Source organism: Cynocephalus volans, chromosome 11 (assembly GCF_027409185.1).
Source record: "Cynocephalus volans isolate mCynVol1 chromosome 11, mCynVol1.pri, whole genome shotgun sequence".
In the NCBI taxonomy this organism is placed as follows: domain Eukaryota; kingdom Metazoa; phylum Chordata; class Mammalia; order Dermoptera; family Cynocephalidae; genus Cynocephalus; species Cynocephalus volans.
In genome coordinates, this window is record NC_084470.1 from 2489219 (window position 1) to 2515193 (window position 25975).

At 34.9% G+C, this 25975-nt stretch overlaps 1 protein-coding gene across 5 annotated transcripts in view; it reads right to left on the reverse strand.

Moving 5' to 3' along the window:
- The window catches only part of HERPUD2 (HERPUD family member 2), a 48028-nt gene that overhangs the window by 4661 nt on the left and 17392 nt on the right, over positions 1–25975 (reverse strand). For 3 of the 5 annotated variants that reach the window (XM_063114230.1, XM_063114227.1, XM_063114226.1), the window contains 4 exons: positions 19581–19658; positions 16651–16764; positions 13210–13364; positions 504–626 (listed from right to left, as the gene is read on the reverse strand). In XM_063114230.1, coding sequence (XP_062970300.1) covers positions 504–626; positions 13210–13364; positions 16651–16749 — 377 coding nt within the window. In that variant the 5' untranslated portion in view covers positions 16750–16764; positions 19581–19658. The remainder of the gene's footprint in view (positions 1–503; positions 627–13209; positions 13365–16650; positions 16765–19580; positions 19659–25975) is intronic. The other 2 variants (XM_063114228.1, XM_063114229.1) reach the window with 2 other exon arrangements.

The following is a 25975-nucleotide window of genomic DNA, read 5'->3' on the forward strand; positions in this document are numbered from 1 at the left end:
TCCTCGGTGCTAAGATGTTCCATGCTGTTCAGAATCAAGACTTATTAAAATACTGAGAGTCCAGTAAGCATATGAGCCACACCCAAGCCCTACCTAAGACAGGGCCTCCCTGTCATGACTTGTTCTATCCCCTTTCTCATTTGACTTGCTCTCTCTTCATGAAGGCTTGATGTCTTCCACTGAAACTTTTCTAAGTTTTCTCCTTTTGAATTTATAAAATTTATATTAAAGAAAGCATCCGAATACCACTAGACATAATTAAGGGAGAAAGGGAGGAGCCAAGAGTAGGTTTAGTTGATATGAAGTGGAAGTGATCCCTTCTTCCTTTGGCCAAATCATTTAAAATAAAGTATCTGCTGAGATGTTTGTGAATTCCTTCTCAAAATAATTTTAAATAACTAAAGACATCAGCAAATAAAATCCCAAATCAACTCACTTAGTACAAAAAAGAAAAAGCAAAAAACACAGTGAATATTAAAAAAAGGGAGCTCAGATTAACTTACTATTGCATATAATACTGTTGAGCATACATCTGTTGCCACCACAGCATCTGCAGTGGGCTGAGAGCAGGATACACTGGGAGTCCAGGTGGAACGGCTTGCCCAGGAAACTGGTTATCTACATTTCTGCAATAAAGAAATAAAGAAATGAAGTCTTTTCATATTCTAAGTTAAAAGCATTTCTCTAAATTTTCATATCTGAACTACAAGTCAACCACTGACAAAATGAATTTAGATCTCACTTGAAAAGAAAAATACTTATTTTCAACATCCTTCAAATAAGACAACATGTCTTATACAAGTTGATCCTGAACGCAATAACCATAAAATAACTAACATTCCAGCATGGTTTCAATGGGAAAACAAGCAAGTCATTCACAAAATGTGCAGCAAGACTGAACATTTGTTATCTTCTCATTTCAGCACATAAGGCCAAAAATACTTTCATTTAAGAACCAAAGCCCTAAAATAAACTTCAGGACAAAATATGTTGAGGAACTGGGGAACTAGCCAAATGATATTTACATCAGTAATGAAATATTATTAAAGATATGGCAACTATTAGCTGTTAAATTAAAAAACAAACATAAAAACCTGTAAAATATTCTTTACAGAGCCAAGATTAGTAAGTTAAAATTCTATTAACTCAGTAAAACTTATAGAAGGTCACATTTAGCTTTTCTATGCCTCAGTTTCCTCATTTCTAAAATGGAGTTCGTAATAGACTCTTCCTCGTAGGATTGTTACTCTGTGTATTCAGTACATGTTAGCCAGTTTTATTTTTACTCTCCTCTACCTCTAACTCTGAACTAGACTCAAAAGTGTGTAGTGCAAGATTTGGAGAAATTCACAAAAGTCAAGATAACTACAGGGATAAATATATAAGTAAATGCAGAATTTGTGAATTTGCTAACTCTCCTCTTCTTCATATTACATAAATTTTATTTTTAGTTGATATTAGTTTGGTCTATCCAGAATGAGACAAGAATAATTAACAAATTCATTAACTATAATTTTCTATTCTAAAAGCTGTTTACACATACAATTAGTAATAATTGATTATAGAAACCTAATTTAGAGGAGCTCGGGGGCCAAGACTAGTCAACAGACTGTATGAGGAAACCTGACACTAGGGAAGACACCAGCTCCCCTACACATTATCTGAACTCTCCTTATCCTTGGAGGAGTAACAGGAGCCATACAGTGGCTGCCATTCTCAAAAGATCCTTCAACTGCTTGAACACAGCTCTCTCCCTTCCCAAGATGTGCCTCATACACAATTAAGAAGGAAAAGCAGAGAAGCCTTCATTCGAGCTCCTGCCAGCAATTTAAAGTCCTGTATGAAAAGGGAAAGAGAAACTTAACCCAGCTATACCTATAAAAAGATGTCAATTAGTGATCAAACCTGGAGAGAAATCCATATCACCCGGGCACAGAAGTGTTATAAAAGATTTGTATAAAGAACTCAGCATTTATACCAGGGAGCTGATGTATCCCTGAGTAAATCTGAAAACTACCTAAATCAGTATTACCAGCAATATGAGGTTTGCACCTAGGTGTATATTTTAAATTATTAGAATTCCCAATTAGGGAAAAAACCCATCCTCCTAGAAAGTAGAGCTCCACCAATCTCTACCATTAATAAGAAATATAAAAAGAAGATAGATTTAGCCTACTGTTTTAATAAAAACAAAACTTAAAGGAAAAAAATAATAAGAAATATAATCAAACAAGGCTATTACTTCAACTATAAATTGGGAAGGCTAGACTTTGTCATGGTTGAAAGGTCAAAGGAAGAAAGGCCACTAATAATCACTTTTAAAAAATCCTACAGCTTCCCACCTCACCCTACTGCAGCCCAGAACATAAGGAGAACATAAAGTGATTATTAAAAACAGGTTGCCAAAATAACTAAAACACCCTCAATAATTCCGATATGCTTCCTCCATTTTTCTCCAATAAGTTAAAAACTACTGGATTATATAACTGCTAAAGTACATTCCAGGCCCAAGATGACATACTATAATTTTCAATTGTCCTTATTACCCCACAGACAAGATGGTACACATTTGGCACTCTCCAGAAAACAAGAAATAAAGGATTTATTTGATACTAAATTATAAAGTTAAAATTAAAATATATAGGAATAATCAATGAAACATATTACATAAGAATTTAATATATTTTAGAGGATGCATCATGATACAACTGGATAGAGAATTATCATTTGATGCTAGGAAAAGTGATTACCAAACTGGTGGTGGGGGGAGGGGGTTTAAAAGCTTCACCTCATTCCATACATTCAAATAAGCTTCAAGTGGTCTGAAATAAAGTATTAAGAGTTAAACCACAGATAATCTAGAAGAAACTAGAATTACTTAACAAACCTTTGGAGGGAGAAGGACTTTCCTAACTTATAAGCAATAGAAGAAAGCACACAAAAAAGCAATCAACATATTGAAAGAGGTGGACTAACGGGTACAAAACTATGTTATCTACCCTCAGTGAATCATTGTGCAGTATATACGTGTATTGAAACCACACACTGTACCCCACAAAAATAAATATTAATAAAATTTTTTAAAAATTTTACACATTTGACATCAAAATTTAAAGAGGGCTTAGAAAAAAGTGTTTTCAATAAATAGTACTTGATATCTTTTCTATATGAAGAACTCATAGAAACAGAAATAATCATTAGGATAACAGGTGCAAATTAAAGCAAAGGTAGCTTTCTTGCTTATTTGCCAAATTAGAAAAGATTAAATAAAAATATCCAGTACTACCAAGGGGTACAAGTGAAACCCAACTTTCACTGCTAGTGGCAGTATAAATTGGAATAAGCCTTTAAAAACAATTTTACAAAGTTAAGGACCTTTAAAAATGTTCTCATATCCAAGTGCCCAAGTAATTCTCCTTCTGAAAATTAGCTTACTGAAATATGAAATATCAAAAAAACTTGACATCTCTGTCCTTTGAGCCTTTGTGCCTCCCTCTTAGGAATCACTCATGAAAACTTCTACTCCTAGCCCCCTTTCCCCTAATAATAGAGAGAAACTGGAGACAGGGACAAAAGCCCATTAATAAAAAAAATACAGAGCCCTGTACCAGCCAGCTGCCAAAAAAAAAACAGAGACACAGTGAACCTTACCATAGTACTTATCACCATGTTGAAACTGCCTGTTTTTATATATTCTGGATATTAATTCTTTGTCAGATGTATATTTTGCAAATATTTTCTCCCACTCTGTTGGTTGTCTTTTAACTCTGTTAATTGTTTCTTTTGCTGTGCAGAAGCTTTTTAGTTTGATATAATCCCATTTGTTTATTTTTCCTTTGGTTGCCTGTGCTTTTGGGGTCGTATTCATGAAGTCTGTGTCCAGTCCTATTTCCTGAAGTGTTTCTCCTATGTTTTCTTTAAGAAGTTTTATTGTTTCAGGGTGTATATTTAAATCCTTAATCCATTTTGAGTTGATTTTAGTATACGGTGAGAGGTATGGATCTAGTTTCATTCTCCTGCATATGGATATCCAGTTATCCCAGCACCACACCTATAAAGGCATTTACTCTCTGACCTATCTACTTTGACTCATTCCTTCCTACTTCTAGGAATCTATCCCTAATATAAATAGTCAAAATATGATAGGATATATGCACAAAACTCTCCACTACAAACATTATTTGTAAAGCAAAGACTGGAAATAACTCAAACATTTGTCAATAGGAGATTGAATGTCATAGTTTATGTACTCAATGAATTAGTATGCAGCTGTAAAAAGGAATGAAGATCTCCATATACTCCTACGGAGTGACCTCCTGGATATTTAAGTAATATTTTGTTAAAAAGCAAGGTGCAGAAGAACATATACAATGCGCTACCTTTTGTGGTAAGAATGAGAAGGTATATTCATATGTGTGTGTACATAAACATATTTTCCACAAAGAAACAATGGAAAGATAAACCAAAAAATAATAAAGGTAATAAAATAATAATAAAATATTATGAGGAGGGAAAGAACAGGAGGACAGAGTAAAATGAAAGTAAGCCTCTCTAAATGTATCTTGTTTTGACACTTGGAACCACAATAATGCTTTATGCAATTAAGAAAAAACTGAATCAAAAAAGAAAAAAAAACATAGCAAGCTATAAAAAAAAAAAAATTAGACCAAAACAAATGAACCTATGTGTCAAGTTTGACAGCATAACTGCACAGAGAACTATTCCACTGATTTCGAAACACAGTATTTTAACTGTACATCCCTGGTAGGATAAATCCTAAAAACAGAAAGAACCATAAAAACTTTAAACCACATTCAGTGATCTTTATAAAAGGGGAAACAGTACTTCTATTTTAAAGCTATTGGAAAAAATATATATATAGACATAATAGATAAAGCAAATAAGTAATTATGCTAATTCATTCAGAACCAAGATTTTCAACATAAAAGCCACAAATCAAAGATCTGTAAAAACCCTTTAATCTTTAAGCTGAATTTGAAATATCAGTATAAACTCTTTATTTTTTCCTTTTTTCTAGAAGACACATATTTCTTAGAGGCAAGACAACTAAGTAGCAATGAGGACTTTTTGGCATCTAGACTGTGTCTCTAAATACTATTTCCCATCAGGGTTCCCCAGGGACAGAGTCAAGATGAGCCCAGGTCAACTGGTCATGTATGAGTCTAAGACATAATCAAAAAAGACTAAAATCATGTCAAAAGGACACCATAGACAAATTAAATAGAAAGCTGCCACAGGCCAAAGATAGGACAATATGAGTATCAAGACAAATGACTACATTAATTACATAGACATTCTGTAGACAGAAACACAAATACTTTCAAGGCTGTAAGTTCACAATGATACTCTAAAAATAAAAAGCAAAAAGAACCTTATTTACCACTTTTTAAGGTTACTTGGGCACCAACTTATTACTCTGAAAATGGATAAAGGTAAAGAATCCAGCATTTATCAAACCTTTCTTGAATGAAGTACATTTTAGGAAACAAAATGAAGAGAGAAAATTCGTTATATAAGAAACACAGCTAACAAATGGAGGAGGAATGATAGAATTAGGAAATTACCATTTGAAACAACTAATGAAATAGAGGGTCTAGTCAGTGATCATCAATGGCTACTAAAAGGTTGAAAAAGAACATTGTGATAGATAGATGAGGCTGGTAACACCTGAACCCACTGATCGATCTTAACATGACTAGACGTGAGACAGCCAAACTTACGTGCCTCCTGATGTGATGTAAGGACACAGAGCCACCAACAGAGAATTCCTTAAAATAAGAAAGTTGATCCTTAACTTAATTTAGTCAGGCCCTAGATCTAACTACCAGTTTACAGACAGTATGGGGGATAGAGGAAAATCTAAATGACACCACAAGGACATAGCCAAATTAAGGCCACTGTGACAGATAACACAGAACAACAACAAAACAGGCATGAAGTAGAAAAAGAACGGGGTGGGGGGAGGGGGTGGAGGAGAAGGAAATTAGATTAGAAAAACCTTGTAAAAAGAAACAACCCAATGCGATATGTCAATCTCTTTGAATACTGATTCAATCAAAACTATAAAAAGACATTTGAGACCATCAGGAAAAACTGAACATAAATTGAGCATAAGATAACATTAAAGAATTTCTAATTTTGTTGAGTTTTCTAATGGTATTGTGGTTAAGATTTTTTAAAGCCCTTATCTGTCATATCTGTTACAGATACACAGGAAAGTATTTACAGATGAAATGATATGTCTAGGTTTTGCTTAAAACTCCAAAGGAGGAGGAATAAGGGGAAACCGATGAAAAACAGTAGTCTGTTGATAGTTGGAGCTGGGTGTTAGGTACAGTGGGGTTCATTATAATATTTTCTGTACTTTTCAAATGTTTAAAAAATATAATAGCATCTCTAAAAATGAAAAAAAAATCAATGAATAAAAATAATGACTGTTTAACCTAAATATACATCAACAGAAACTGGTTCATTAAATTATATTAATCTATATAGTGGTATACTGTTCAATTAATAAAGAATAGGACAGCTCTTGTGTATTAATATGGGACAATCATTAATATATTTGGTGAAAAAACAAGATGTAGGCTAGTGGTATAGAAAGTATGCTATTATTGAGCTAAAATACACACACGTGTATGCACACATGCACACATAACACACTTGTGCAAGCACATTTTATCTCTGGAATGATACAGGGGAACAGCTAATACTGACTGCCTTTGAGGAAGGCAACTGGATATCTGGGAGACACAGGAATGAAACTCTGTGCACTTTTTTGTTCATTTTTAAAATAATACCATGTGCTTGTACTACCTCTTAGAAAATAACTAAAAAAAGATATTGCCTGCTAACTCTCCCGTCTCTCTCACCTGACTGAGCTCCTAAGAATAGGAAATGGGCTTTATCCATTATTATATCTCTAGCATTTAGCAGAATAAACATATTGAACAACTTCATACGAACAGTGATAGGTTCTGAACATAACCGGTGCCATTTTAGGAAAAGCCAAGCACGAAATGGTCACCAGCCCCTCCTGTTGTAAGAAACCTCATGATTTCTAAGAGATAGAAATCCTTTTGCTGCCACAAGGGCACAATTCTCCAACCTGGTCACATAGCTTCTGCATCAGCACAACACCCCTCCCTGATTGTATCAGCCAGCCCTACAGCCTAGATAAGCTCTGCCACCCCGATGCCTAGGGCTGCTCTCCACTCTGAGGGCAGCCCCAGCTGCTGCTCTCAACTTTGAGTGCAGCCCTGCAGATTCTTTTCTTTTAATAAAGATTGATCAGTACCCGGCATTTCAGCTCACTTTCTTTCAAACAGCAAGCAAACACTGAAATTAAAGTACTGATTATAAGCAACTATTTAATCTAGTAACTTGTAAATTTCATTTAATTAATTTTTCAACATTATATGAAAACATGTAAGGTTAACCACACAGTAAAAATTACAACTATATTAAAGAAAAACATTTGCAAAGAAAAGGATACTGGAAGGAAATATAAAATGTTAGTCATCTTTAGATGATCAGATGAGGTAATTTTCCCCTTTCTTTCACTGTTTTTTTCTGAACTCTTTAATATACAAATATTGTTTTTATAACTCAAAATAATTGTTTCCTTCCTTTTTTTTGGCAAAGAGCCAAATAAAAAAGCAGAAACACAGGGAAAATGAAACTATTCATAATGTGTAGTATGTCTGTCTCCATAGAAAATGTCATATTCTTTAGGCAAGGAAAACAGAGTAAGAGGATCACATGGTCCCTCCCTCTGGCCCCAGGAAAGTCACAGTGTAGAAACTTCTGATATATACAAGTGGGAGGAAATCATAGCTGATAGCAGGAGTTCTGACACCTTTTTAAAAAAATTCTCAGATAGGCTCTACCCGTTAGTTCTATAGGATAAAAACAAAACAGAAAAACAGGAGTGAGACAAATTCACTCTAACACATGGAAATGGTAGAGTACAACAGAGATTATAGCAAAAACCAAGAACTAGAAAGATTGTCACTCACAATTATATACTTGAAAGCTATACCAAAACGTATTCATTAGTATGTTCTAAAAAGTTAAGAATTACAGAGGAGAAACGATAAAGGCACTGGAAACTTCAACTATCAGGAACAAATCCTTTCACAGAAAACGTAAGTTAGCCTTACTTCCCTCGCCACTCCATACGAGCCAGGCAGCAACTGCACAGAATCCCCACTTGTTCCCCAATTTGCCTCTTTGACACTCTCTGCATTTGCTTTGTTCTCCCTGCTCAACTTCCCTGAGAGACAGCTCAGATGCTACCACCTCTGAACCCTCCCCACTGCTCCAGGAGACAGTCATTTCCTCCTCCAGGCTCCGCAGCACTCTCCTTGAGAGCACGACAGCACATCAGCAGACGGTTACTTATTTCCCTGTCTGACCTACTTCCAGCCAGGGCAAGTACAGAATTTATTTTCCTATCTTCAGTGCCTAGCACACAGCACATTCTAGAGTGAACATTTACTGGATAAAGTCACAGGGTCTTTGTAGGAACAGATTTGCTCACAGTCACCAGTACTTAAAATCTGACCCATGGATCTGACTAAAGTTTTTTTAATGGGGGTGGGGGGTTGGGGAGGAACACCATTATAAATGAAGTCAAAATACAAATGATAACCTAGGAAAAAATATTCAAACAAATGATAGGCAAAATAGAGAGTCACTTTAGCAAGTCCCCACAACAAAGTGGGGATTCTGTGCAGTTGCTGCCTGGCTCGTATGGAGTGGCGAGGGAAGTAAGGCTAACTTACGTTTTCTGTGAAAGGATTTGTTCCTGATAGTTGAAGTTTCCAGTGCCTTTATCTTTTCTCCTCTGTAATTCTTAACTTTTTAGAACATACACAGATTTCCAAGTCAGATTTGGATATTAATTCTAGTCCTTACTACTGACCACTCTGTGAACTTGGGCAAACCCTTAAGCCTCAGCCTCCTCATCCACAAAATGGGAGAAAATAATAACCAGTTCACAGAATTGCTGTAAAATTTAATGAAATAAAGCATGTATATGTGCTTAATACAATGCTTAGCTTGTGCTAACGCTCAGTAAGCATTAATTATTAATATCCTTTTAAATAAAGAACTGTCACAAATGAATGTTTAGAGATACCAACAAATCAGCAATTCACAAAACAAAAAGAATGCCTCTTTATCATATCTCATATTAAAACAAGGACAATCTATCACACTGGCAAGTATATATTTGTACAGGTATAGAGAATGGAGCTCTTTAACAACTGTTATTGGGAGAATAAACTGGTACAACTTTGCTACAATTCTGCAATAGTCTTTTAAGAGACTCAGAAAGTCTTAAGAAGACTTTAACTCAGGAATTCTTCTCATAACTTATGCTAAGAACAATAACTGCTAATGCATGAGCACGTTTAATAATGTTGATTGTGATGATGATTAGTAGGGAAAAAACCCCAACGTTTATGGTAGAAGATTGCCCCAATTTTTCACTCTTCTATAACAGGATTATACACGCACCCTCTGCCACATAGTGGCAAAGCTGGCTCATACTGGCTCATACTGGCTTATGAGAGCAGACTACTAAACTTTAGGAATTTTGTGAGCCAACCCTGGGTATCTTGAAATCAGACATGGTAGTAGTATTTACACCACGGAAATGAGCAATGCTACAAACCCAGGGCTTTTTTATTCCCCTGGAAAAGCCAGCTTTTAAGCATTCACCAGCACAGCACCGGCTGTAACTTTGCAATACTTCCCCCAACCCCAATGCTGTTGACAGTGGCCATGTGACCTGCTTTGGTCAATGCAATCTTAGTAAATGTAATATGTACAAAGCTTTAAATGTGCTCACTGGTTAGCTTGCCCTCTTGAGTTCTCGTCATTTGCCATGAGAAAAACATGTACTGGGGAATTACTGATCCACAGAGAATGAGAAACATGAAACAGATCTTAACTCAACCTACAGCCTGAGGCAGGGCTGTCCAGGGTGACTAACAGAACTGTGAGCAAAGTCTGTTGTTGTAATCCACTGAGATTTTAAGGTTATTATGCAGCAAAACCATCAACAGAAGAGCGAACAAATTAGTACATTCAAAAATGAAAAATCATATAGACTTAAATATTGCAGATTTATGTATGACCTGGAAATACATCCAAGCTATATTATGTTTTAAAAAAAGGTTTACAAGATACAATAAACAGTATATTTCCATTTAAAAAGTATACATAGAAAAGTGTCTGGAAGGATATTTATAAAAATGTTAGTAATGGTTATTTCTCGGTGGTAGGCTACAAGCAATCTTTACTTTTAAAAAACCAGACAATATAGAAGGGAACAATGAACAGATTTTCAGCTTTATTATAAAAACAAAGATGTACATTTCATATGGAAAAACTGAATGTACAAAACTGGGCATTCCATTAACCAACCACCAATTTTGGAGTTAAAGTAAATAAATGTGACAGCACAACAGACTGAGTTCAAAACCAGTCAGTCAGGATTTATAAATGTGACTTCACAAATGAATAGCCAACGTGGTGATGTACAGGTACTACTTTGTTCTTCTCATGCTTCCTAAAGAGCTAGGTAGACAAATAAACACCTGCATTATGATTTCTCAAAATGAGGTTCCCAGGGTATTGTTAAGTTGGCAGATTCCTGAGCACCACCCCAAAACGAGGGATTTAAAACTGCAGTCCTGTAAGGACTAGGAATTAGAAATTTTAACAAGCTCACTAAAGATTGACAATACTAAGCTACAAAGTGAAAAATACATACAGACTGGTTAAATATAAGCTGCACTGAGCTTTTATTTTAACGGTGAATTTTTCAAGGTCACTAAATTAATGCTCTTGCACAATTAAGACTCAGGCTATGTTAAATAAAATTTACTAAAGGAAAGATATAAAGTCTTCATTAGTAAAAAAAATGACAACTATGAGATTAAGTTAAATCATGCTATGTTAAACTGAATAACCTATTTAGTGAACTTTCATGTCAATTGCTTTGTAAATCACAACGGTGCTCTCTCCAAATGTAAAGACTTATTTTCCAGCACCTAGCACTGGCATTCATTCATTTGAATGTTTCAGTGTACCAGACACACAGATTCCTATAAATTTGATTGCTGAATGAATGTACAACATTCACTTATGAGGACAAATGAACTTATATATAACTGCTAACACATCACTATGCGCCAGTTACTATTTTAACCACTTTATATAAATTAACTCTTTTAATCCACATAGAAATCCTGTAGGATAAGTACCATTTTCCCCCACATAATTGGAAAAGTGAAGCACAGTAGTTAAGAAACTTGCCCAGGGTAGTGAGTGAATACAGCCAGGACTCAATTGCAGGCAGGCAGGTTCCAGAATCTGTACAACCACTAAGTTATACTGCCCTCCTGATTTACAATCAAATAGTCATCCAGTAATAGATTCCCTAAGTGAAGTTCAAATATCTTTTAAAGGTTTTGATACTTACCATTTTAATACTCTCTTTAGGCAAAATAAACACTATTTCAGATTTTTCTGATCTGTTTACTTCTAAGAGCTGAATGCCTTTGTCTCTCATGTTTCTTGATTTACTCAACAACCTAGTTTAGAGAAATTATTCATCTTTCACCAAGATATGTATGATGTTATTCTGAAGACCTGCAATCTTATTAGCTCTGTTTTATTACAAAATATGTGAGAATGAGTTAAAAATTTTATCATCCAGAGATAACCACTATTAACATGTCATTATGTATTCTTCCAGGCTTATTTATAATACTCCCACCTCTCACCACTACCACCAAATAAAATTAGTAAAATCACTCTGTAGAAATTGAGAGGAATTGAACTATCTTACTATGCAAAAAAGAAAGAAAATAAATCACCATCATAAGATAGAAAGTATTTTAAGCTACTCCATAACAAAAGCCCTAAGAACATTGCTTTTTACAAATAACTAAATTTTGTTTTATGGTAATCATTTTCTGAAAGCAAAAATAGTTTCACAGGTACTTTATAAAAGTCTACAACCAGCCTCATCTAAACACTTACTTTGAAAGGAAAGACTTCACATTCAAGAAACATGAGACAAATGAATTTTCTTATATTTTGCTACATAGTCAGCTTTGTTCTTCTATATTAAGAACTGAATTAAGTTAAAAGTTCTAAGTAAAAAACACCTGAATGTTTGTGCCATTCTGCTTAGCACAGCAGTCAATAGCTACTCCTTGGTTACATCACCTACATTACCACTGCAGGGTCCTAGCCATTTTCTCATTTCCAGCCCCACCAACATGGACTGGGATCATTGCCACACATTGCACCCCATGGCTTGATAAGCAATGCAAAACGACTGTCACTACCTGTAACTCAGGTTCCTTTATGTCAAAACTAACAAGTAATAATACCCCAGAAAAATACTCTGCTTTCAGACACACCCCAGGTCTAAGCCATAGTCTTCAAGATCCTACTCTCTGAGCTGTCTGAAAGATGTGCTTTACTCGTGGCTGTTGACTGCATTTCCTCCAGAACTGCCAAGAGGCCTGCTACAATTGCTAAATGTAAGGTAGCCATAGCAAGCTTCTTGAGAAAACTCTTCTACAGAACCCTCAATACAGCAAAGATTCTGGATAACATGCAATGGTTAGCATATCCTTATAATACATCATGGTTTTACACCTATGTAATTTTTAAAAAACAGATTGCTGGGCCCTATACTCTTCCAGATACACCTTCACTCCCCTATCTACTCCCCAGAAGATTAAACTGGGTAGATCAATAGAGTAAGACTAAGTGGGGGGGAAAAAAAAAAACTTAGTTAACTAGATCTTTGCTATTCAAAGTGCGGTCCAAGAATCAGAAGCATCAGCATCACCTGGGAGTTTGTTAGAAATGCAGAATCTCAGGCCCCATCAGACCCAGAACCCACATCTTAACAAGATCCTCAGGTGATTAGTGGGAACATTAAAAACTGAATAGCACTGCCCAGACGATTCTGATGTACGATCAGCTTTAAAAAGCACTGCTCTACTTAACCTTCTAGATCTCAAAATATAAAATCAGGTACATGAATAAATTTCAAATGTACTTTCCCACAAAGGGGATACAGTAAAAATAAAAAATAAAGTAACTGACTTTTAGGGAGCCCCAGTTATGATCCATAGCTACCACGATTTCACTTACCCTTGTATTACATATGGAAACTGATGACTCTGTGCTGGGTCGGCTTGTGCTTGTGGAAGGGTACGCTGCCTCAATCCTTCTGAGGAAGAACTGGCAGCTAAAGACAAGGTTTCCTGACTGGATGACGGAGTTGTTGATCCTGAATGATCTGAACTCTACAAACAGAAATGTAATTATGTTTTCAAGGAGGTTTAATTCATTACAATCATGAAATTACAGACATATTGCTTAAAATGTATGCATGAAATCCCTCTGCAAAATAACTGAATTTTAGAAACTTACTCATTTGAATCTTGGGTCCAGCACAATAGGTAGATATTTTAATTTTAATTAAACTAAAGAATTCAGAAAGTCAAAACTGCTTAATTAAACAACAATATTCCATTTCTCAACTAGAAAAGCCTGAGTAACAGAGTAATAACACGAGTATACTTCAAAAACTTTGTGGAAAGATTCAGATTATTTTTTAATTCTATTTTTCCCCAAATTTTTAAAGTACCCTTGTACACAAAAATAGCATACTAAATTGTAAGGATTAAATTAATGCATGTAAAGCTCCTCTCACAATGCCTAATACATAGAAAGTACTCAATAAATGCTGCTCGTTACTGAGTCATTTAAACAGTTACTATGTGCCAGATACACTATTGGTGACACACTGGTTTAAAATGATGAGGAATATGCTGGGAATTAAAAGATCTAGAATAATGTTATCTCTGACATTAACGAGGAATATAACCTTAAAGTTTCACTTAACCTCTGAGTGTCCGCTTTCTTACAGAAAATAAGGTGAAGCTAGATTTTCAAGATTCTTTAGTCCTAAAATTCTACTAGTTTATAGATGCCACAAATAAATACTGTTTATCTACGAAATAAAAAAAAGATACCAATCAGGATTTTTAAATTCTCATGTTTAAATGATGTCAGTAACTCATGTATTCAATAACCTTAAAAAATATATGAATAACTCCTTGAAAACCACCCCAATTTGTTGCTGTTTGAAAATAGTTTCTCAAGTGTTTTATACAAATTTAAAACACAATTACATTTTATATAAGTTATAGTTCTCTCACTTTAAAAAGCTGGGTATGCTATTATTTTAACATCCTTCCAAGTTTGTTAAAATTGTATTTTATCTGCACTGCTTCCTATTGACAGGATGTCTTTTTACATGTCTAATCCAGCCATGTGAACTGTCCCAAGCACACAGGTCTGTTGCAAAACTACCAAATGCTTTCTTTAAGATGCTACTTCACACAAAATAGATACCAAAGCTGGCTGGTTGGCTTAGTTGGTTAGAGCATGGTGTTGATAACACCATGGTCAAGGGTTTGGATCCCCAAACCAACCAACCGGCAAAAAAAAAAAAAAGACACCAAATATCCTACTAACGAATATGATTCTTAGGGACATAAACTGGGAAAGGCTTCTTCTTTGGCAAAATTTCTCATTAAATGGGCCATCATAATATGGTGTTCATTAACACAATTAATAGAAGAAAAGACTAGCCATTTGGCAGTACAGCCTAATTGCTCTAGAAATAATGATTTTTTGACCTTATTAGGTAATTCTTTCATGATTAGACTTTTAAGACATTTTCAAATCTCCCTGAAATTTCTGAGCCATGAAAAATTAAGGGAAATTCAATTTAACTTTCCTTTGATACTTTTCAGATTTTCGTAACACGCTATGAAAAAATAAATGAGGCCATGCATCACTTAACAATGGATACATCCTGAGAAACGCATCATTAGGTGATTTTGTTATTCTGCAAACATCATAGAGTGTGCTTATGCAAACCGAGATGGTATAGCCTATTACACACCTAAGCTATATGGTATAGCCTATTGCTCCTAGGCTATAAACCTGTACAGCATGTTAGTACTGAATACTGTAGGCAATTGTAACGCAATGGTAAGTATTTATGTACCTAAATATATCTAAACACAGGAAAGGTACAGGAAAAATAGAGTATAAAAAGAAAAAATGGTACACCTGTATAGGGCACTTACCATGAATGGAGCTTGCAGGACTAGAAGCTGCTCTGGGTGAGTCAGTGAGTGAGTGGTGAGTGAATGTGAAGGCCTAGGACATTACTGTGCATTACTGTAGACCTTATAAACACTGTATACTTAGGCTACACTATATTTTTAAAAAAATAAAATAATTGATGCTACATTACAATGGTTCTGATGTCATTAGGTGACAGAAACTTTTCAGCTCCATAATAATCTTATGGAAACACTGTTGTATATGTGATCCATCATTGACCGAAATGTCGTTATGTGGCACATGACTATAAGTACTAATAACATGAAATTTTGGCTGATGAACCACTAGACAAGTCTATTAAGTCAGAGGGTTCTTTCCCAACAAAAACTGTAGCAATGCAACTGTGGGCCAATGCCAATGTTTGTTCCTTCTCATGCCAAGGCAGGAAACATAGAAAAGTCCTTGTGTGTTTTGACAAAGCATATTTCAGTTTAACGTAAACTAAATTCTAAGGTATTAGAAAATACTTACCATTGAGGCTATACCAATTAAATACAGCAACTGTAGGATCTAGTTTCTTAAAAGAAGCAGTTACTTAGTATCTATTAGAAGATCTTTCAACTATTTACCACCCCTGCCACTCAACCCCTCTTTAAAGCATTGGCTGGATTCTTGACAAGAAGGAAAGAATACTTTGCATTATAAAAGTTCCCTGCCTACCCAAGAAATTTGAAACAAGCTTCTCATCCCAATCCTCTCACCCCCAAAGGTGTCACATAAAGCTTTCATGAGAAATCAAAAATAATTTAGTGTAAAAGGATCAGGGATAATGTTTTTAAAATTTGTAGAGAATGTCTAACTTGAGAAGTTCAACTATTACAAAAAATTTCCAAAACAATTTTAAGCAGATGGAAAAATAAGGAGGGAGAGCTGAATACCCAAGTCTGAAAGAGAGGAGTATATTAATTAATTCTTCGCCTTGCAGTTGGAATGTATGCCCAAATCCAATCAGTTTAAAAAACCAAAATCCTTGACCAAGTAATCTACTTAAAGGAGATTTAGAATACTTAAAATTTAAGCAATTTAATCTACCTTGAATAAAATATACTGTATTAAATACCTTGAATATTTCTGAACTTCACTGGCCTGAGAGTTTATGTTACATAATCATATCATAATTCTGTTTTCTGAATATTCTAGTAACCAAACTCCTGAAGACTGGATCTATTACTGACCTTCCATACAGCAAATTATAACTCATGGTGAACAGGCTTCAAGGGTAACTATATATTAGATCTCTAAAAACAAATTTTAAATGCCTAACTCTAGCTGTTTAAAACACAATCTCAAAACCCGCAAGCTCCAATTTTTCTGTTTTTCACTTAGTTTTTAGAGGCAAAAAAGGATAACCAGAAAGCTTCAACATTTACTCCTCCCAAAACAACTCACAGAATTGCTGCTGGATGCCAATGCTTCACGACTTTCTCTATCGGTGTTGGATTTTGGAGAACTGGGAGGAGTCCGAGAAGTACATACTAGATGAACCATATGATACTCATCTTGCTAAAATTAAAGAAGATTACATTTAAAAAGTAGTACTGGAAAACGTACAGTTGAAAAAGTCAGTAGCTAAGCTGAAATACTTAACTCAAAACTTAAGTTCCTTTTTAGACCAGTCATTTTTATTACTAATAAACTATTATCACTTGAAGGTAAGTTTGCCACTTTAGTATTTAGGGCCCTTTTGAATTCAACATTTTTTCTACGCTTGGAAAATGGTATAAATACTAATTGCTATATTAAAAAGTTATTACTTTGCATACCAAGCAGTCTTGAAGCAAACAATGCTGTAAAGTTATATCAACACAATCAATTATTTCAATATAAAAACATCCAGCACCTTAATATCAGAACTGTAAGAGTCACCTTGAAGCTCAGGCCCACACATTTTGAATAATGGAAATTTGTGAGACTTAGTAACTATGAAAGAAACTCAGATAACTTCCTCATAATCTCATTTGCCTTAACTTTAGCAAGGGATATACATGTTACAATGTTTTTTTAAAGTCAAAAACTTTTTATCTATAACATTTATACACAGATATAAAGCATATATTCTAACTATATTCTGTAAATATTCCATGAGTTTCCACAAACCTACAACTATGACTGAAGGAAAATATTCTAAATAATGATTAAGGTTGGCATTTTAGCTAAGTGAGATCATGAGTATACTTATACTTAGATAGAAAACTAGAAAAGAAGATGGAGAAAGGAAAGAGAAAATAAAGGAGAACAGAGAAGAACGAAGGAGGAATCAGCAATTTAAAAAGAAAAAAGAAACATAAAAATAAAGAAAAGGGGGAAGGAAGAAAAGAAAGATCCCCAGTGGTGAGAAAGGGAAACATAGCTACAGAAACGACGAATTTCTCCACTGCCTACCGTGAACCTAGAATTGTGCTTAATTCTGAGGTGAAGGCGCTTACCCTTTCTGGGGTGAACACAAGAAAGGATAAGAATCATTCCCTTCCTTAAAGAGGCTCATGATATTAAGAGATCAGACTAGTGCATTAGAGAAATGTATCAACAGTCTCTTGCATGAAACTGAGAAGCACAAACTACAAAAGTCAGTAGGGCTTAGAAAGCTAAGGAAAGGCATCACAGAGACAATATGAAATAAGACGTGCCTACCAAGGTAGGTTGAAGGCGCTCCCGATTTACAATGTCCCCTTAGTTTCTGAATACAAAATATTAAAAAGTATCCAAGTATAAGATGTTTACCTAGAAACCTAATTTCAAAAGGTCATTTTAATCACAATTAATTCACAGAATTCATTCACCTTTGGGGAATGTTTCTCTAAAACATTTTACAACTAAACAGGTAAACCTAGTGGCAGCATTTAACTGAAAAACTAAAGGAATACATTGACTTTAATAAAAACAGTTCAAAGATCTATTCAAAATGTAAATATACTATTCAAAATGTTTCATATAAGGGGCACAAGAATTCTTGACTGAAGCAGTTTTTAAATCATCTGGTCCGAGACAACTTGCCAGCAAAAGCCTTTTTAAAAACTTATTCATGTGCAGATTCAAGCTATCCATGGATTAAAATAATAAATACATCCATATTTCAAAAAGCAGATAGCAGAAAGGTTTTTAAGCATAAAAATGGGCGAAAAATGAGAAGGCAGAACACAGAGGTTTTTAGGGCTATTCTGTATCATACTATAATGATGGAGGCATGTCATTATACATTTGTCCAAACCCACAGAATGTACAACACCAACAGTGAACTCTAACGTAAAAGATAGACTTTGGGTGATAATGTGTCGATGTAGATGCACTGACTGTAACAAATCTACCACTCTGGTGCGAGATGTTGATGGTGGGACAGACTGTGCATGGGGGAGCAGGGAAAGTATTAGAAATCTCTGTGCCTTCCACTCAATTTTGCTATGAACCTAAAACCTCTCTAAAAAATAGTCTATTGCAAAAAAAAAGAAAAAAGTCTGCTGCAAATTCCGTTATTATTGAGGGGGTGGGTATCATACCACTTTAGCAATTTAAAAGTACATAATTAAAATGAAATGACAAGAAGTCACACTGGCAAAGCTAAGATGTCAACTATCTAAGCAGAAGGAATATACTGGTATAAGATTTTTTTTTTAAAGTTTTCCACAGGTGATCATAAACATACACTCATCCCTTAGTATCCTCATGATATTGGTTCCAGGACCTCCTGTGCTATATTCACAATCACAAACAAAAACCAGCATTTCAAATGCTAAAAAGCTCTAGAAAAATAAATTCCGCAAATGAACATGAGCTAAAAGCTGTCATTAAAATAACTGGCATTATTTTCAAGCTGACTGTCAAAAAACTGTGTGGAAATATATTTTAGCTCTGAGTACCAGCATTCACGGTTTGCTAACTGGTGGACCAAGTTGGGCTTCATTCTATTTCCTGCCCTGAAATTAAACTCCCAACCCAAGTAACCTATATTAGGATGTCATACAATTTGGTTAAAAGGGGAATTAAGAGTAAAGACTGTTACCAATGAAAATCCTTCACCACTACTGAATATTCTACTCCTGCACTACTAAACCGAAGTGTTTTCTTACAAAAGATACCAAATACCTGAACACAAACATATAATCTACTTCGGGTTTAGCTATCAGATGCATATATAAAACTGTTACCTCAACTAATCAGAATCTATCATGTTCTTTACTTCCTAATTTACCTTTACCTGTTAATGTACCCAAAGGGATTAATTTTAAGTATCTAAAAACTGAACTAGTTGGATAAAACCTCAGAATATTATCTCCTCTCACACTCTGGATGTAGCTGGTATCAAATAGCGCAGGAAAGCTTACTTTTCTGAGAATGTCTTTCAGCTGCAGATGATCGGGAAGCAGTCTGCCCGAATACACCAACCTCTGATCCTTCGTCAACTAAGAAATGGGACAAAGAAAAGAATTCAACTTTTCTAATTATACAAATTGAAGGACAGAAATAACACGCTTAAATATGGGTGAAATAAAACTCCCTTTTGGCACAAAAAAGCAGAAAGCTGACATAATTTAAGAATTTTTGTTTTTCCAAGTTCCACTTAAGACATTTGAATGGCAGCATACCTACTGTAACTATAATAAAATACAGATAATTACCACATTAAAAAAACTTAAGAAAAAAAGGTAAATTAGAAGTTTGTCTTTTCAGCCGTAATGCAATGCATTTATGGCTGTCATTAAAAACTTTCAAGACTATATAAATGAGAAAAATGGTTGACCTTCTATTAACAGTCAACAGTAGGATGTAAATTTCAAGGTCACCAGAGTTATTTTGTAGTGTTTCATCGGTATTTTCAATCTAAATGTATATGTAAGGTTTATTTTCTTCCTTATTAACATCACGCAGATCAATTTACTGGTTTTAATTCAAGAGCAATTTGGATTAATTACAACTTTAGCTAATATTCTAGTTTTTATTATTCTTGCCACTCTCACTCTCACAAATACCTTTATATATTTTTCAACAACTCAAGACTAAAGAAAAATAAAAAAAAGTGTATGGAGACTCAGTTGCCATCTCTATATGCAACCTAGAATATGAAATGTGTTCTGGTTATCTCTGCCATATTTTGTACTTACAATAAATCTGCTAAGTGTTCACATTGCAAGCATTATTTAAAATTAAAGCATTTGTGTATAGTCCCCATAATGCCTATTTCATAATTGATAAACAGGCAATGTTCCTTGTATTCTATTAAAACAATTGAATAATAGTTATATCAACAATTGTTAAATATGCCAAATCCAAGCCACAAATATAACAATTTTTAGCAGTCTATATATTCAACACAGCTACTACAAAAGAGTCTTATATTTAAAATACCATAATAGAAATTGTGATACTGAGTAAGATCTGTGGTTCAAGCATCCTTATGCACTAAAGACCAAGGGAAAGGTACAGTTATCTTTCCAAGATACTTAACTGTTAGGCATAATCTAGAAGCATTTTTGAGTGTGCCATTCTGAATATGCACATTTGCAAATTCCTATATATAAACAACCAAATATAACACAGGTTTTTAAAAATATATATCACACATCTTGGAAATTCAATCAACACATATAAATATTGAGTGGAGCACTATGACATTGTGAAATATATATTTTGGTCTTCATAATGTTTCCTGCTAAACAGCTCTTAAAATCTTTGTAACTTCCAGAGTGATAAGAGTCTTTTGTATGCTAATGAGATGACTGAAGAAGGCTCAAGGCCTCTGGGTAGCCTCAGAATGGGGACTGGTTGCCAGGGGAACCAACCTTGTGGTTAGAGGGTTGGAACTTTCAGTTGCACTCCACAACCTCCTGTGAGGGAGAGGGGCAAAGGTCAACTTGATAACAAATAACCAATGATTTAATCAATCATGCCTATGTAATGAAGCTTCCATAAAAACCCAAAAGGACTGAGTTATGACAGCTTCTGGATAGCACAACACATGGACGTTCCTGGAGAATGGCAGGACATGGAAGCTCTGAGCCCCTTCTCCCACACTTCACCCTATTTTTTTGTCTTCTGTCTAGCTATTCATCTGTATCCTTTGTAATATCCTTTATAATAAATGGGTAAATGTTAGTGAAGTGTTTCCCTTAGTTCTGTGAGCTGCTCTAGCAAATTAATCAAACCCAAGGAGAAGTCATGGGAATGCTGATTTACAACTGGTTGGTCAGAAACACAGGTAAAACAACCTGGAGCTTGTGATTGGCACTGAAAGTGGGGGGCAGTCTCGTCGGACTGAGCTCTCAAACTGTGAGATCTGATGCTATTTCCAGGTAGTGTCAGAATAGAATTGAATTAGAGGACAACCAGCTGGTATCTATTGGTGAATCATCTGCAGAATTGCTCACTTGTTGGTGGGGAGAAATCCCTATACATTTTGGTGAACAGAGGTCACAGATATATTCTGCATTGAGTGTTATGAGAGTAGAGTAGGAGAAACTGAATTTGTTTTTTCCTATATCCTTACCGGCACTGAATGGTAAATTATATAAATATAAGTTAAATGCTATATAGATAATGAAAGATTTAACCCTTGGCCACATGAATTATCTAATGCTTCATAAATTTCTATAATGCACTTATTACTTCAACTGAACCTAAAGAAGTATCTTTATTAAGTATTACAGCCATCATAAACTATCACTTTTTCACCAGACTAAACATTTAATTAATAGTTACTTCTATGACTTCTCATCACTCTGCATAAAGGACATTGGTCTCTTAATTTTTTTTTTTTTTTTTTACTTTACTATAAAAATTTTCAAACATACTCCAAGTGGAGGGAATAAAATGAACCCCCAGGCACCATCTTTAAGAGCTCCCAAGTACCAGCTTCAACTATTACCAACATTCTGCTATTCTTGTTTCATCTATCCCCCATTTTGGGTTTTTTTTTTTTGGAACAGAGCATTTTAAAGCAAATACCACACATCATTTCTTTTACCTATAAAAACTTAAGTACGTATCTGTAGGTGTTTTTAAAAACCTCTGTTGCAGGGAACCCTAAGCATTTTTAATTGTTGAGCCTTTCCCTTTTCCACTTGAGAAACTGTTTTAGAAACTATGCTCCACTGGAGACTCTGGCCCCTGCCATTAACCCTGCCTGCTTCTTGGGCCCACCTTCTATGAGATAATAGCAGTCTCACACCATTCCCCAGAGGCAAATTAGGCTCCTAAAGTGACCAATGGACTGTGTCCCACAATTAGCCAATCCAAATTAGCAGGACAGTCTCCTTCATTTACATAAGAGGGCCTGAATAGGAACCTGTGAGGGAAAAGGGCAGGAATTTAGGCTATATAAGGGGGTCTTTTCCTTTGTTCTGGGAGACACTGGCTTAGGAGTTCCTGCTCCCCAGTGCTCTCCTTGCTTGCCAGCAAAAAGAGGTGCTGTAACACTGAACAAAGAGCTGCAACACTGGAATAAAGAGCTATAAAACTACAACACTGACACGGGTCTTAGATTCCTCTGTGCACCACAACATTTGGGGGATCGTCCGGGATCTCTTCACTCAGGGGAACCAAAACCCACAGCTCCGGAGGGCAACTATAGGGGAATCCACCAAGATGTTCCTCAGCCCCAGGGCTGATCTCACTGCAGACTCTAGGGGAATCCACCAAGAAGATGTTCCTCGGCCCCAGGGTCCTTTGGTTCCTGCCTGGGAGCTCCAATTGGCTTCAATTGGCACCAGAGTCTTTGTTCAGTAGTTCATTTCAGTAAACCTCTGGAGGTAAGATTTGGTTTGAGATCGCAATAACTTGTTCTGCATTTGAGTATCAGAGCTCTGATTTAGGGACTCTGTGGAAGGCTGGATGCAGCACTACTTCCCAAGTCCAGGACTCCCACGAGACGTTATCAGGTCCTTTGGTTTGGAATTGTTTGAAAATTTGTTGTGGCCACTTGTCTTTGACTTTTGTGTGTTGCTGGGTGTGCATATATGTTTTGTATCTTTGTATGTCTTTAACTGTGGTCATATGTAATGTAATAGTGAGGCATGATAAGTATACGCCATCCTGTGTCTGACTTCTATTGCTCTAGTTATCCATTTCTATGACTTTGGAATCTGAGAGCCTAATTTAATCACTGGCAAAAATTGGAAAGTTCTGGGCACGAGGACTCCAGCTGCAAGAGGCAAGTGGCCACTGGGACTATTTTGCTCCCCTGTCTCTGCTGCTGGTAGATCTCTCCTGGAGTCCCTGGCCTAAATTCTGACAAGGCAATGCTTTATTTTCTTTATCTTTCTCTGATTTTCTGAGCCCTCTTCTATTTGGTTGGATTGTATCCACTTCTGTATAAGTGCATCCTGGAGGGCTCCTGGCTATGCTTTGTTTTTCTGACTTAAATCTAGTCGGTACTTTTCTTCTTTATGCTGAAAACAGTGCGGAGAACTGTTTTTATCAGTTACTGTTTATGGAATAAGTTGGCCCTGACGATTGGGACTAAGCTGAGCTGGACCCCACTGCTCCTCTATTCTCTTTGTTTGCTTGGTTAGACATTTAGTTGAGTACCGGCAATCTGAATAAACCTTCCAATCCTATTGGCGTGTACGCCACAGATGCCCCTCTATTCCATGCCGTTGATTGGTACCATAGGTGTGGAGTATGACAAGTTACAACTTAGACCAACTAATTTGGTTGAGATGTCTCGTTGGGATGTATGTGTGTGCATATGCATGAGTGTTTTGTCTCTATATGTGGCAACTATTTCTGCCTGCTTTCAAGCTACTACTTAGGGGTCACAAGATCCAAATTGTGCCTTTTAGCCTTAAGATCACTGGGAAAAGGCAATGCCAAGGTCCAACGAATCAAATGCCCAGCTAAATTACAGCAAAATATTTGGGAAGATTTGCTCTATTTGATCTGGCTAGAGAAGAAACGATTTATAAAGTTGTAAATAGGTTTTTTCCTCAATGGTTTAAATCCCTCCTTGGGTATATTTTAGGTAACTGGAAGAACTTTAAATTGAATAAACTAAAGCAATATGTTTAACTAGAAAGTCTCAAATTTTCTGGCATCCAGCTGGTTATTTTGGACAGACTTCTAAATTTTCTTGTAGGCTCATCTATGTATTTCTTCACAAAATTCTATAGTAGAGTTCTATGTCATTTTTTTAAGAAGAAAACTTTCTCTGCATTTCTTTGAAAAGGCTTGCATACTTTGCCTTGCAATGTAAATTTGTCTCCTTGAAAAGTCCCGCATACTTTGCTTTGCAATGTAAATTTGTTACCTTGCTTTCTCTAAAAGAGATAAGCTTTGGCATTTTTTAGAAATGCAATTTAAAGTCAACTGTCCTTTTTAAACTAGTAAGTTTTCTATCTTATCTGTCTCATTAACATTGTAAACAAAACCTATGTTAATTAATAAAGGTGTAGCTTGATGAAAGAAAAATATTAGACAAATGTAAATAGATTAAATGCTTATAAATAAAATCATAATTTCAAAATTCTCAGTAATTTGAAATCTTAAAGTGTTATATTAATAAAATACTAAAACATTAGTTATTATATAAGTTTATGTTTATATTTTAATGTTTTGTTTTTATACAATACAAAAAAAACCCCAAATATATTTGAATCTGTTAAAATTAAAAACATGCCTCTTCAGAAGTTAGAAATAGTTTTTTTATCTACAAATATTAATATAAAACAATTCAAAATTGCTTGCTTCATAGGTTTGTTACTGGAAAATTGGAGCTAATAAGTCAATTATAGTCAATACACATAATTCAAACTGCTAGGTATAAAAATTTTTTTTAACAAAATGTTTTTTTTAAAAGTATGTAAAAACAAAAGTGTTATAAAAAAGCTATGAATATAAAGATGTAGTTATGGTTAAGAAGGCTAATAAGAAAAAAATATGTAAGAAAGCATCTTGTACAGTGTATTTTTGTCCTAGAGTAAAATGGCTGGCTGTTTAAAAAGTAAAAAATATAGGACAAAAACAGAAAGTGTGAGTAAGTCATAATAATGGGTTGTACAGGTTAAATTTATAAAAGAAACTTTTAAAATTGGCTAAAATTAAAAGCAAATTATGTATAAGTTTTTCTAAAAATTAAACATTAATGTGAAAAGTATTTTGATGCAGGGTTAGAGTTTGCTCTCCTGCATTGGAACAACCAGATTTCCTTAAAGCACTTAACTGCTCTTAATAGAAAATTGTACAAAGTCTCTTTATCTTTTAGGTAACTGGCCTGGGAAACTTATTTCATGTTTTATCATTTTAATTTCTTGTGCTCTCTGCGTTTGTAATACTTTGTCACTTTGGTTTTATTTTTATAATAATTTGTGATCCTATCTAATTGAATGTTTCAAACCTTTGGTTAACAAACTTCCCAAAACAAAATTCTAAAATTAAGTCTTTTTCGACTTAAACTAGCTATACAAAAAAGATATCAAAACTAACTGAACTTGTCTAATAAACTGAATTAAGTGGGAAACATTGTCAAAACAAAAAACAAAGTTTAACCTCTTTTTTATAGATACATTATATAGCTACATTAATATTGTTCGAAAATTGTGTAAGGTTCCTTGAAATCTGTGTCTTAATATAAATGCTATCAGTCATAATCTTAATTCAATTATACAAAGTATCATGTCTTCAGAAAAATTCATGGAGAAACTGTCAAGTACAGGTTCCTAATAACTTTAAGTTCATACCATTAGACTGAATTTCCGAAAAACTAATGGGTTTATAAAATTGTTAACCA